General features: G+C 43.8%; 1 protein-coding gene across 1 annotated transcript in view; it reads left to right on the top strand.

The window, feature by feature from the left end:
- The first annotated feature begins 600 nt into the window (after positions 1 to 600).
- stk40 (serine/threonine kinase 40) overlaps positions 601 to 12,764 on the top strand; it is a 21,337-nt gene continuing 9,173 nt past the window's right edge. The window contains exons 1-7 of the mRNA XM_078252423.1: positions 601 to 821; positions 4,317 to 4,443; positions 4,917 to 5,002; positions 6,160 to 6,303; positions 7,732 to 7,956; positions 8,259 to 8,311; positions 12,338 to 12,453. Coding sequence (XP_078108549.1) covers positions 4,326 to 4,443; positions 4,917 to 5,002; positions 6,160 to 6,303; positions 7,732 to 7,956; positions 8,259 to 8,311; positions 12,338 to 12,453 — 742 coding nt within the window. The 5' untranslated portion in view covers positions 601 to 821; positions 4,317 to 4,325. The remainder of the gene's footprint in view (positions 822 to 4,316; positions 4,444 to 4,916; positions 5,003 to 6,159; positions 6,304 to 7,731; positions 7,957 to 8,258; positions 8,312 to 12,337; positions 12,454 to 12,764) is intronic.

Raw genomic sequence — 12,764 nt, 5'->3', positions numbered from 1 at the left:
ATCTATGAAGCAAACAATTAATGATCCATATGTGTACAGTTACATCTAGGTAAATTGCCTTTTGCAATAGAGATAAGTTTAATGATTTAGGTGGGACTGAATATGAAGTCTATTTTATGTCATATTGCTCGTTATATTATAATTTAGGGACTGCACGTTTTTATGAAATGTTCCGTCATTTCTGATGACTTCTTCTGCGAATGTTTATTGTTTTTAATTGTGTTTTAAAAGCTTTTGTTCCCCGCAGATTTTATTCGTCGAGCTTTTCTAAGTGTTAGGTTGCAATGTAATGTTTAACGTAAGAAGTTCCGTTCTGACAAATGTTTCACCACTACAATGGTATGTTTTGGTGGCATTTTAAGTCCTTGTGGGCTGTGCATTTATTTGCATGACACAATAAATAACCACACTGACATTTACAATTGGTGTCGTTTCATGTATTGAAATGCCCCTGTACAGACAATGATGTCATGTGTTTCTTTATCAACTTTTATTATGCGAAGAATTTCATCATCAGTACGAACCCATTTACTAGGAAGAATGTGTTGGCATTGGTCGATCGCAGCTGTCAATCAAATAAGTGTGTGCGTCATTTCCGTTGTCAGGTGGTGCTGTCGCTGTGGAAAGATGCGATCAGCGAAGCGCGGAGGCTTTTCCTTAATTGCTCATTTCGGTAACAGAGGCTAAACAACCCGAAACCAACCCTCTGTGGTCTCTTCTGTTCAAGCGAGAAGCTCCGCACATCCACCACAGCGATTACCCAAGAAATATCCATGTTGTAAGCAGACAACGCAGACTTTACCCGGCGGTTTTGGCTCGAGGTAAGCGAGATGGTGACTACATTGCTATCTAGCTTTCTGGCAGAGCTAGCCAGCTGTAATATTACCTAGCGTTACTTTGTTTAAATGGCCTCCCGGCTACTCTGTAGAATCCGGCTTGACGTTAGCTAACGTCGCTCGCCAACTATCTTATTGAAAAATCAGTGTTGCATAAGTAAAACGTTACATGCTAAAGTAGCCGTAACTAAGCTTAAGGCTGCTCTGTGTAGTTTGCACCGAAAGCTCAACTCCTTGTTGTGTTGTGTGCCCCTTTGTGTAGTAACCGGTGCGCCTGAAGCTGTGGCAACGTCTTTAGCCGAATAATTCAGACCGCTTTCTTGTACTAAGTTTGTATGTGCCCTCAAGCTTGGTTTTATGCCAACCTACGTAAATATACATCGTAAAATAATGTGTATGTTTGAATTAAATAGCTAACCACTTCAGTCAGACGTTGCCTAACAGTTAACATTACATTAACGCACGCGTGTAATACAGTTTAGTGTGCGTGGTTTTAAACATCTCTAGGTGGTCAACTAGTAATTGTTGTGGGTAAAACACATTAGCACCTGGCTAACGTTACTCAAATGAAGCTGTCTGTGGAGTGGTTTTGCACAAGTTGTAAGGCATAACGTCATAGTTTTACTCTCCGACTCGTCTCGTTTATACTGCTCGCTGCCAGAACTGAACGATGTCTAGACCTTGTGGTCGCAAAATGGCACCAATCACTGTGTGACAGTCTGTATGCACTTGTAATTATTTTCGTCTTGTGATTTCTAATGTGACCTTGTGTACACGGACTTGCTGTGCGGTCCAGAACGTTGTTATTGCAATAATGTATTCAACAACTGCAGTACGAGGTAGGCTGGATAGCGGTAGAAGTATGTAAGAGCTCAGATGAATGGTTGGCACTTAATTCAAGCAGCAGGTTTAAAGCCTCTATGACCTTCGAGTTGCTTTACCTGTCCTGACTTTTGTGTTTGATCTATTTGTGGACTCATTGATTTGGATCAATCGATCTCTGGCTTTATAATCACTCCAGATTTGTTATCCACAACTTATGTGTTTACTACCTGCTCAAGTGTCCCTATGCTTGTTTTGTCCATGCTGATACTACCTTGATTTTTGCATTAAAGCTGTTCTTGCTGCCAGACAAGTGGCATGGAGTCTGGGTGGGTGGATCTGGAGACACCTACGTGGTTGTTTTGTTCAGATACTATTTAAGGAGCCCACATTTCTCGTGGGCACTGGCAGCGTGTCTCTCCTCCTTTTGTGTGATATGATTCAGAGGCTGTATCTGTTCTTGTCCTCCCTCTGGTACAGTCAGAGGCAGAGGCAGTCGTGCTTGCCAGATCACTGGCTGTGCAGAGAGGCACAGCAGTGTCAGAAAAGGATAGCTGTGTTGTCATTGCGCTGATGTCATTTAGGTCAGTGTGCATTAGTTGGTTGCATTGACCTTTGCTTTTTAGATGTGTCAGGGGTTGGCTCCACAGCACTATGGCTGGTGTGTAGTAGGTAGATGAATGGCCTTGGGTCCATTTGCTGTGCGTTGTGCATCAGTTGGGTCAGTTTAGTGTCATAAATCCGAGGTGCACAGATTAATGTTTTCTTTTTACTCTGTGTAACTGTAGAGAAAGGAAATGCATACAAGGTACAATCACAGATCATGGCAATGGCAACCAATGATATGCCTAGTTTAGTTTTGGCTCTGTCTGCTTATTTTACTCAATCTAGCAGTCTTTCTAGCACTCAACCAACTATTTAAAATATTTTAATCTGGCAGCACTGGAAGCAGCATGTTCATTGTCTATTCTGCCAACTACTTTGGCCACTGGATGAAAAAGGTAAAATATATCCTTTCCAGGAGCCTCATGGTCTGCAGTAGCTGATTATCCATTGCTTTGCCTTGCATGCTCTAGAGTAAGATGCTCTCTTACTATTGGCAGCGTGACTTGGTGTCACTCTTGCTTGTGCCATAAATGCTGTCAGAAAACCTCAGCTCATCAGACTCAGTGGGTGATGACTAGTGGAGATGGAGACAGATGGGCGAGAGACATGATGATGACACTGTCTGCTGTCTGGGATCACAAAAAGCCTCATGGAAGTGAGAATTCATACCAGCCCGTACTGACTGCCAACTGTCCTGCCTCCTCTCTGCCCAAAAACGCCAACTGGCGAGTGGCGCACGATTAGTTTTTGAACAGGACGATGGCCTACTTCATTCAAAATTTCTCTAGTTTGTTACACTTGCAAAACTGGTTACTTATTGGAAAGTGTATTTGGGCTTCGTCAGCTCTCCACTCAATGTCTAGTTTGTGGTTTATGAGTTGCTTTGGATTTTATTGGTCTAAATCATCTCTCTTTGAAATTTGCTAGAATATGCACGCCACCGCTATCAGTCAGGGACATTTTTACTTCAGACATGTCACTTTGTGCCTTACTTGTGGACGTAACCTCTACAAGGTGTTTTTTCTTTTTTACTTGATGTGGTGGTGCACATGTCAGGGGCTTGGTGGCACACTACCCTCACTCGTATTGGTATCATCACCTGGGCATTTAAGCATTTCTGCCCAATGATGACAGCTGGGTGAATCATTCCTCTCGGTTCAAGGCACTACTTCCCTGTTACGGGAAACGGATGGGGTTTCATCACAGAGGAACTCAGTATCAGTAAACAAAGCATAGCTCTTGCTCTCTGAATTCTGGGAGTTAGATCTGCTGTGGCAGTTAGTATGTGTAATGATGATGTGTCACTGGTTCTTCTGGCATGTGAATCTAGTTCCTTATCATAGTGTAAGAGCTTGGCATTGTTTTGTTTCAGCCTTGTTAGAACACGCATGTCCTTTTCAGAGGAAGGTCTGTGCAGATAAGCCGGCTGTACAGATTTTGAGATAAAATGCACAGATTAAGAGCGGAAGGATTTTTCTAAACCCATGTCCACTGCATCAGGAAAAGCTGGAGCTCTGGTTCATTGCTGAGACTCAAAAATAAAACCGCTTTTGTTTAAAGAATTCTGTGCTAGTGCAATGCATTTACATGACAGCATTGCCATTTAAATTGCAGATTGTGGCACATTAGCACTGCCTGTTGGGGAGATTGAATCTGAGGTGTCAACCTTAACGCCAGCAGCCATCATTCTGAATGGAGCCATAATGGCCTCACATTCACACTGAGGTGTTGGTAAATGTGTGGGAGGGATATTTAAAATAGGCTGGGAGGAGCTGCCCTGAAGTTTACCTCCTTTCTCTTCTGTTTACTAATCAGTGCACTCTTCTCCAGCCTGTAGTACTACGGCAAAAAGCTCTGGGTATAGTTTTTATTTTTAAATGGACTATTTATGAAACCGTTGTTTGGTTTCAGCTAACTGATATTACTATATATTATTACTGATATTGTTTTTGTCATTGGTTGAGCGTTTGTGTCCTTGCAGTCACGTATGCATTTACCCTTTTAACTTGACTGTCTTTATCCAGTGTACTAATCTGATTTATTCCCCTGTAGCGCTCCAGTATGTCCAAGCGGCGCTCGTCGGAAAGGGGGGCTGGAGAGACATCGGGCAGGGCCAGCAAGCTGCAATGTCCTGGGATATCCGGCAATAACGCCAAGAGAGCTGGGCCCTTCATCCTTGGTAAGGATGGAAATGGTAGTCAAAAATGTGTGTGGCTGAGATTGCCCCTAGCACACAATTTTGTAAACATGTGTAACTTGGGTGTGCAGGAAATCGGGGAAAGGTGTGTGTGTGTGTGTGTGTGTGTGTGTCAGTCATGGGGGGTGTCTCTGTGTGTACACGCGCCTGAAATAAGAATGTGAAGAATTTAGCTGATCCCCCCTGACATCGGCTAGAAAGGTCTAAGTCTGAGTTGCAGAAGGGTTATTTCCTCCCTCTGGAAAATGTGTCTCTCCCATACACTCAAACTTGTATGTTTTCTACGACACAACTCTTCCACTATTTGCGATGCAGAGTGCCAAAGAAAGCATTACACTAGGGGTGTTAATGGGTACGCGCACATCCGGCCTTTTAATGAGTTTCAGTGAGAGCACACACTCTGGCATGTAGCCTGCCTTTTGGTCATGCAGCTGTTCCTTTTCTTATCCTTGCAGGGCCTCGCCTGGGCAACTCACCAGTGCCCAGCATAGTGCAGTGTCTGGCCAGAAAGGACGGCACTGATGACTTCTATCAGCTCAAAGTAAGTCTGTCGGGGTTGGCACATTTTTGGGGGTTTATTTCTTTCTCACAAAAAGCACATGGTTCAAAAACAATTTGAGCATAAAATTCAAAACAAACCTATGATGTGCCAGCAGACATTTGAACCTTTGACCTTCCTTTTGTTTGTGTTCATTTTATGGCCCCCTATTTCAGTCTGGTGCAAACAACAAAACCTCAGCTGGGCAATCTGTTTATTGGGGCTATCCAATGTCTGTTAAAAATGGGAGTGGGCTATAGAGGGGGGGGGGGGGGGGGGTAGTGCCCCACCTGGAATGTCGACGTTTAACCCACATGACCATGTAGTGAGTCAGTGCGTGACCCTCCCTTCATACCCATGACTACAGCGCCTTAATGTCTGCAGCACAGCTTGTTTGCTTTACATTGGTATATTAGCCACTGTTTTAAAGCGGCAGACCTCTTGTACCTTGCCTGGGAACCAGACAAATCTGCGAGCCCATGTTTTATTTGCTCTGGCAGAAACATCTGGTCCCCCTCCGCTTTGGACAGACTTCCAGTAACTCAAGAACTGACGTGCCAATCAAAACCGTTTATCTAATATGGGCCGTGTTTGAGATGATGACTGTAAAGAGGAGCGTCGTTGAGGCATCAGCTGATACGGAACTTTCTGTTGAAGCCGCTATCGTGTAGCCTCACATCTACAGACTACAAATTGCAAATAAAACATTAAATGTGTTACTTTGCTACTACATATGCTAAACATGGAACGAACAAGCTGAAATAATGATCTAACAGCAGGAATGTAATAAATAGTGTGTAGATTCTCATTTGCGCATTTGGATAGCGTTGTAAGGCCTGCACCCAGGGCGCATTGAGCATGGATGTATAGTTTATTGGGTAGCATACATATCCTGATAGTCCAGGTTGTCCTGAAACAAATGATCTCTATCATTTGATTGAATGAATGAATTACAGGGTCAAGTTTATACAAGCGTTATTACACAAGGAAAACAGGCGACCCAAATATTGGGGAAAATGACGTAAACCCAAGAGGGTTAAAAGTTTTAAGAAGATGAGCTGCACACTAATTGGTTAAAGTGCTCTTTCCGCTGTCTGATCCTGTCTCATCTCTTGTCTTGTGACCCCTGTTTGCTCTGTTCTTGTGTGTGGTTACGATAGATCCTTACGCTGGAGGAGCGAGTGGACTCTGCAGGGGAGACTCAGGAGGAGAGGCAGGGGAAGATGCTGCTGCACACAGAGTACTCCCTCCTTTCTCTGCTGCACAACCAGGATGGGGTGGTCCACCACCACGGCCTCTTCCAGGTAGACCGGCAATTAAGTTACATGTCTGTTGACGTGTGCATAGTATATCATCAGTCAAATGGATAATATCATGGACCAACAAAAGAAGTGTGTGTTTTAGTGAATGGTGTATTAGTCAGCACTGTGTGGGCGAGTATCATGTATAGTTGCAACGTGATAAATACACCAACATTACCATGGAGATGGCATCATTATCTAAGTACAAGTAACAGCATCCTCTTATCAGCCCAGTAGAGGTAAGCTTGTCATTAGTCCAGCCAGCTGCTTGTATTTTCTTCATCAGGGTTGTTTTAAGAGTATGGCTGGGTATCCTTAAAAAATGTTCGATACCGGTACCAACAAACTGACCTCGATACGATTCCCGAACGATACTTTTTTCGATACCAATCTTATAAAATCCATTTTAACAAAAATAAATAACATTGTTACCGCACAAACTTTTTATTTATTTTTCAGCTCCTCCTACGATGAGTCCCGTCTCTGTACGTAGCGTGGAGTTTTTCCTGCATGCCTCTACGACGTGTTACGTTAGACAGCCAATCACCAGCATTATTAGATATTGGTAGAAACACGCTGCATGCTTATTGGCTCACTGATGCTGATGAGATTTACTCCTTTATTGGAGTAGGTATTGAAATTTGGTACAAAATGACGAGGCATTTTTCAATACTTGATATAAAGGAGGCAATTCGGTCGGTGCCTAAAAAGTATTGAATTCAGTACCCAGCCCTATTCAAGAGAGAAGTGGGATATCATTTAAAAGCCATTTTGTCTCCAGTCATTCTCTATTCACAGGCCTATCCATTCACAATGAACCCCCCCCGCCCTCCCTCACCTGTCTTCCCGTCTGCCTCCTCCTCTAACTTTGTTATTATTCCATCTGCCTTCTCTCTCTATCTCTCTGTTCTTCGCTGTCTCTCTTTCCCATCCTGTCTGTGCCACTCAGCCAGTGTTCTCAGAATAGCAACATCGAGCTATGCACTCTGATTCATCTAGGTCTGCAATATTGATTGGATTACTATAGTGCATCTCCACTGTGAGAGAACCAGTTAATAATGTACGCTTTCAGAGGTGCTGACTGCATCTGACAACCGGATACAGAAATCAATAGGAAGTGGTGACTCTGCTAAGACTGTAGTTGGAAGAAGAGGAATGACCTTTGGTATTCGTCCTCCACCACCCGGTGTGGCTGAAGGGGTGAACGTGTCTTATTCATCGGTTACATGCAGTCTAAGCTGAATGAATCCGCTTGATCAGCCGGGATAGTACAGGACTCCATTCAGTGTGAGGGATGCCTCAACTTTGTATTGATTAGACACTGTTGGAAAGTGCCTCTAAAATGCACCAACAGCTCTGTCCACTTACAAAGTAAGTGCCTTCCTAAAGGTAGCTGCTCACCCACTTCTCTTTGTTGTTGTTGTTCCCAAGGATCGAGCCTATGAAATAGTGGAGGATATGGAGGCCAACAAAGTGCGCAAGATGAAGAAGCGGATCTGCCTCGTGCTTGACTGCCTGTGTGCTCATGACTTCAGCGACAAGACGGCAGATCTAATAAACCTCCAGCATTACGTTATAAAGGAGAAACGACTAAGCGAGCGCGAGGCCATTGTCATCTTCTACGATGTGGTGCGTGTGGTGGAAGCCCTTCATAAGGTGAGTCGAGGATGGAATTTGGTGGACTACTCCCAAGAAAAAGTGCTCTCTTCTAAAAAAGAAATAATAAATTTTAAAAAATATGCACGTTTTCTATTTTCCCCATTTAAGAGAGCTTGAATAATGCATTCAAGTCGCAGAAATGTCTTTGTTAGTTAGTTGCACATCCTTTCTGACTACTCGTCTCCCATGCTCATGGGCCAGTTTAAAGAAAACAAACTGATTGTTTTGATACCCCATGATTCACTGAACGCGATCTGACCAAACATTTGTCCTCTCTTCTCTTTCTTTCCTGCATGCAGAAAAACATTGTGCACAGAGACCTCAAGCTGGGAAACATGGTGCTGAACAAACGGTAAAATGAAACTCATTCTCTCATTTGGCCTTGCCAATCATTTGGCTGGCCAATAGCCTCTCCCATTATACCTGCTCAGTCATTTTAGCCTGGCAGTAAGTCATCCTGTCTCCGCTCACGTGTGTGTGTGTGTGTGTGTGTGTGTGTGTGTGTGTGTGTGTGTGTGTGTGGGGTCTCAGCCGGCCCCAGCAGCCTGTATCCAGTGTGCATTTGGCTTTAGACCCAAGTCGGGGTCACATTCTCAGAGTGAGATCAGCTGTAGGAACCTAAAGCCTTGCTCTCTTGTGCCTGAGACTGGGTACGTGTCTGTGTGTTGAGTAAAGGCTGATGAGTCATTCCCCATTGCTGGATTTTTGGAAGCGGAAGGTAAACTGGACTCTGGTGCAAACAGAGCAAAGAATATGCTACTGCTTTGTTCTCGGTTGGAGAGTGAGCAATGTTGTATGGCACACAGGACTCGGTGAATGCACCTCAGGTCACATAGTGCCGCAGTTCAGATTGGCCCTGCAGAATGGAAAACTACTCACCTGTGAAACACTCTTCAACACCATGTTTACAGAGTGTATGAGAGATGGGGTGTGTATTTTGATTGAATTTGTCCAAGCTTAGATGATTCAGCTAGATTTTGCATTGGACCTATGGAAGGTTGCCTCTAAACAGCAGAGGTCTGCATGCACATTCTTGGAGACTCTTACAATCATCCCACAAAGCCGGCCCTTTCATTTGGATGGACATGACTAACCCTGAGACACACACACACACACACACACACGCGCTCTCTGTTCCTGCGCTTGCTACACACACCTTCGCATCCAAACATTGAGCATTCTTGCATCTCGCACAAGTGGGCATAGTCATGGAGTTGCCTCACTGCAAGTAAAAGTACATGCAGTGAGATGTCACGTTCCTCTGCTTATCATTTTACCACATACACACATCTCAGACATCAGAGCCCATTGCGCCCCCAGCAGCAGCAATAGAAATGGTGGTGGTGGTGATGAAACTGAGTGTTTTGGCCAGCAGAGGAGGATGGGGGGGAGAGGAGCAGACGAGCGGAACACTCCGTCCCAGCTGTAGACAAAGGGGAGGCCTGCCAAAGGCCCCATAGCTCCGAGCTGACTCACACTGCAATGCACGTCACACATACACACATACACACGCATACACATGCACACAGTCATTTATTTACCCTCTACTCTGCTTTTTCTCTATTTTCTTTTACACCCCAATCATTTTCCTGCTTTTGTTGTCTTTCTGTTTTATGCCCTTTGTCATATCCCCTTTTTTCTTTTCACTTTTCCTGTCTCCTATATGCATCATACTTTGCATGCTTGCATGTTTCCTCTGTCACTCCACCCTGGATGTGCATGAAGTCCAAAGTCTGTATGGGAAGGACGCGGCCAATTTTAGATGCACACCGATCCCAAAATCCCCTCTCTGCCCCTGCTGCTTGTTGTCACTCTGGGAAATGCACCAATGCCATCAACAAGCTCAGCAGCTTATGCACAAATGATGTGATTTCCTCCTGCAGAGCCAGCTGTTATAAAAGCAGGATGTCATAAATCAATCTGCCGGGTTGTTGTATTTCTGAGCCAATTGACTTCCTAAATTTTGTTTGCACTCCTAAGGGGACCTTAATTCATGGAGACACGCCGTAGCAAGGTGTTCTTTCTGTTTTTGTTTTGTCTTTATTTGTTCCATAGAGCTCCTGTTTGCATCACCATATTTGCTGTATGATGGATTTACCCTGCTGACTTAGAAGTTTGTGTGTGCTGTCTGGCACAAAAGAATGCATTCTGTAATATTCTGTATTTCTGTAATTGTAATGGTATGGTATTACATCAATATTATCATATTACATTTCTGTTTTTGAAATATGCAATGATATTAGGCAAGCAGTAGCCATAATTCACGGCAACCTTAGAAATTAGAACAAAAGAATTGGTACTGTAAAGTTTGGGTACCAGTATAACCCTCCACACGACGGTTCTGAGAAAATGATCCGAAGAAGTTGCCCTGCGTTTAACCTCCTTTCTCGTCAGCTGGTGTATTTTCAGCAAAACGTTGCGGTAAGGGAGGAGAAATCATGAGGGCTGTTTAGGTTTCTGATTTCCTGACTTATCCGGGGTCACAATACCAGGAAGCAGAGATGATGTGGTCTCCCTTCAGTCCTCAGGGACCCTTGCCTCACGAGGCAAACATGCAATTTAATTTACCCAATCTCCGGTGTAAGAATAGAAGCCTGGGTCGTGATGCACACTGACAAAAGAACGGACTCCTTTTCATAAAGGAAGCTTTTATGTCGAGGGTCCTTGAAGCATTGCACTCTTTTCTGGCCCATCCTTGTGCAGATCACAAGGCCCCTGCATGATTAAAGAGACTTGGATCACGAAAGCTGTTTAAGGGTTGGCTCACGTAAGTAGCTGGGAATTATGTGAACCGAATGTTCTAAGTGAAGATTGCGATTGGAGCATTTGGTTGAAAACTGAGGGTTCGACAGGAATTGGCTCCAGCCGCTGTAAGTGTGTGTGTGTGTGTGTGTGTGTGTGTGTGTGTGTGTGCGCTGGAGCAGGGTGTGTGTGTGTGCTGGAGCAGGGTGTGAAAGTGAGAGAGAATAGGGGAAGCTGTTGACCTCGGGCTTTTTAGAAAGCGGATGTGGGTGAGGAGCGTGATCCAGAGAGGTCCCAGGCTCTAGACTGTGGCTGCTTTTGTGTGCGCTCATTTGCTTTGGAGTGTGTGCGTGTTCACCATGGGAGTGATTGTGTGGGTGCACTTGGAGTTGTGCGTTTGTGTACATACTGTAAATCTTCGTGATCGCTGTATACTCGTTTGCCAACCCATCACCATGCAGGCTTAGTCATCGAGACAATTATCCCAAGCCACAAGTTGACTCATATGTTTGTCAAAGTGCAGCTTTTTGTTTTCTCTTTCTCCGCTGAAAGAACACAGCGATATAGAACAGTCCATAGTCCCTCGGCTTTAATACGGTTAGGTTTCACTTGGCCACAAGCTAACTGAATTTACCTGAATGACTACCTGAAAGAAAAAAAAATCTTATAGTGCCACATTGTTTCCACAGACACCAAATTAACCAAACATCGCTGGTAACATCAGTGGGTCTTCTCAGACTTTGAAGTCCCAGCGTGGTTGGTGTGGTCTTGTTCTTGATATGTCTCACGCCTGGTGTAGGATGATGGCCATCAGCTAAAACAGTGATGTTGATAATACTAAACTTTATGTAGAGTTTACTTAAAGCTTAACGGTAAGGTACAGGAACACAGAGACGAGATTAAAACATGAAGCACATTAAAGAGAAAATTTGAAAAAGACTTTCTCGCATGTACTTTCATAAATGTAAAACGGTGTTTTATATCTGTGTGTACTTTTCTTAATCCTGAGCTTTTCATTTGGGATAGCTATAAAGTAGATTTTTATTTTCAAACAAAACTTTGACTTGTTTTTGCTCTGGAAATAAACATGCATACCTTTTAAAATGGAGAATGTAAAGGCTGCAGAGGAAATTGTGGGGATATTGTGCGGACACAGAGATCTCCTGACAGTTTAAGATGCTTGTCAGAATGTGAGATTAAGAGTCTTGCGATGAATGCTTTACGAAAAAGAACCTATATCCTAACTGCAAGTACAACATAGGGAGATGGGAATAAGACTGGGTGTGCATACTGTTTTGCATCTGGCAGTCATGAGATACTGATGTATTTTTAAGGCCCACTGAACCATGAGATTATTAAAACAACAAGGCATGCTAGCAAGTTCTCCCTGTCTCTGTCAGCCTGTGTTTACTTCATGCTTTGAGCTATGAGTGTGCAGTGTTTCACATTCTAAACTTAAATTTGTTATGATGAGAAACGCTGTTTTGCCATGCTTTGATCAAGTTAAAGAGGAGAATACTGGGGTGGGTTTATTAGCAGTGGGGATAGTTGGGTCACCATTTGATTCAAAATGAAGTATATTTCAAGTATAAAAGTTATTTATCAGACGCGTTTGCATGTTTGTGTGCGCTTCCAGGACTCACCGAATCACCATCACCAACTTCTGCCTGGGAAAGCACCTGGTGAGCGAGGACGACCTGCTGAAAGACCAGAGAGGAAGTCCAGCCTACATCAGCCCTGATGTATTAAGTGGTGAGTGGGGGAAAAAAACGATTTGTTGCATGCATGTTGTTTTTAGGGGACAATATGTATATCTAAGAAGTTGCTTTTCAGAAAAGCGCCTTCCTGTCATTCGGTGATTGGGGGGGGCGGTCAGCATCAGCCAGTTTTTGTCACTTTGAAAAACTGACAACCCAACAGTCACACCTGCTTTTGCAGCAACTGATAATGTGTGACTGTGCACAGGTGTGAAAACCTTCCTCACTACGTTTTGCCACTGTCCTCTTGTGATGTAAAATGTGGTTGTGAAATGTATTACTGGCAAGTGAAAAACCATTTATCTA

The sequence above is a fragment of the Sander vitreus genome, chromosome 6 (genome assembly GCF_031162955.1).
Source record: "Sander vitreus isolate 19-12246 chromosome 6, sanVit1, whole genome shotgun sequence".
Lineage (NCBI taxonomy): Eukaryota > Metazoa > Chordata > Actinopteri > Perciformes > Percidae > Sander > Sander vitreus.
Note: the sequence above shows the minus strand (reverse complement) of the source record. Positions and strands in the feature narration are given on the sequence as shown.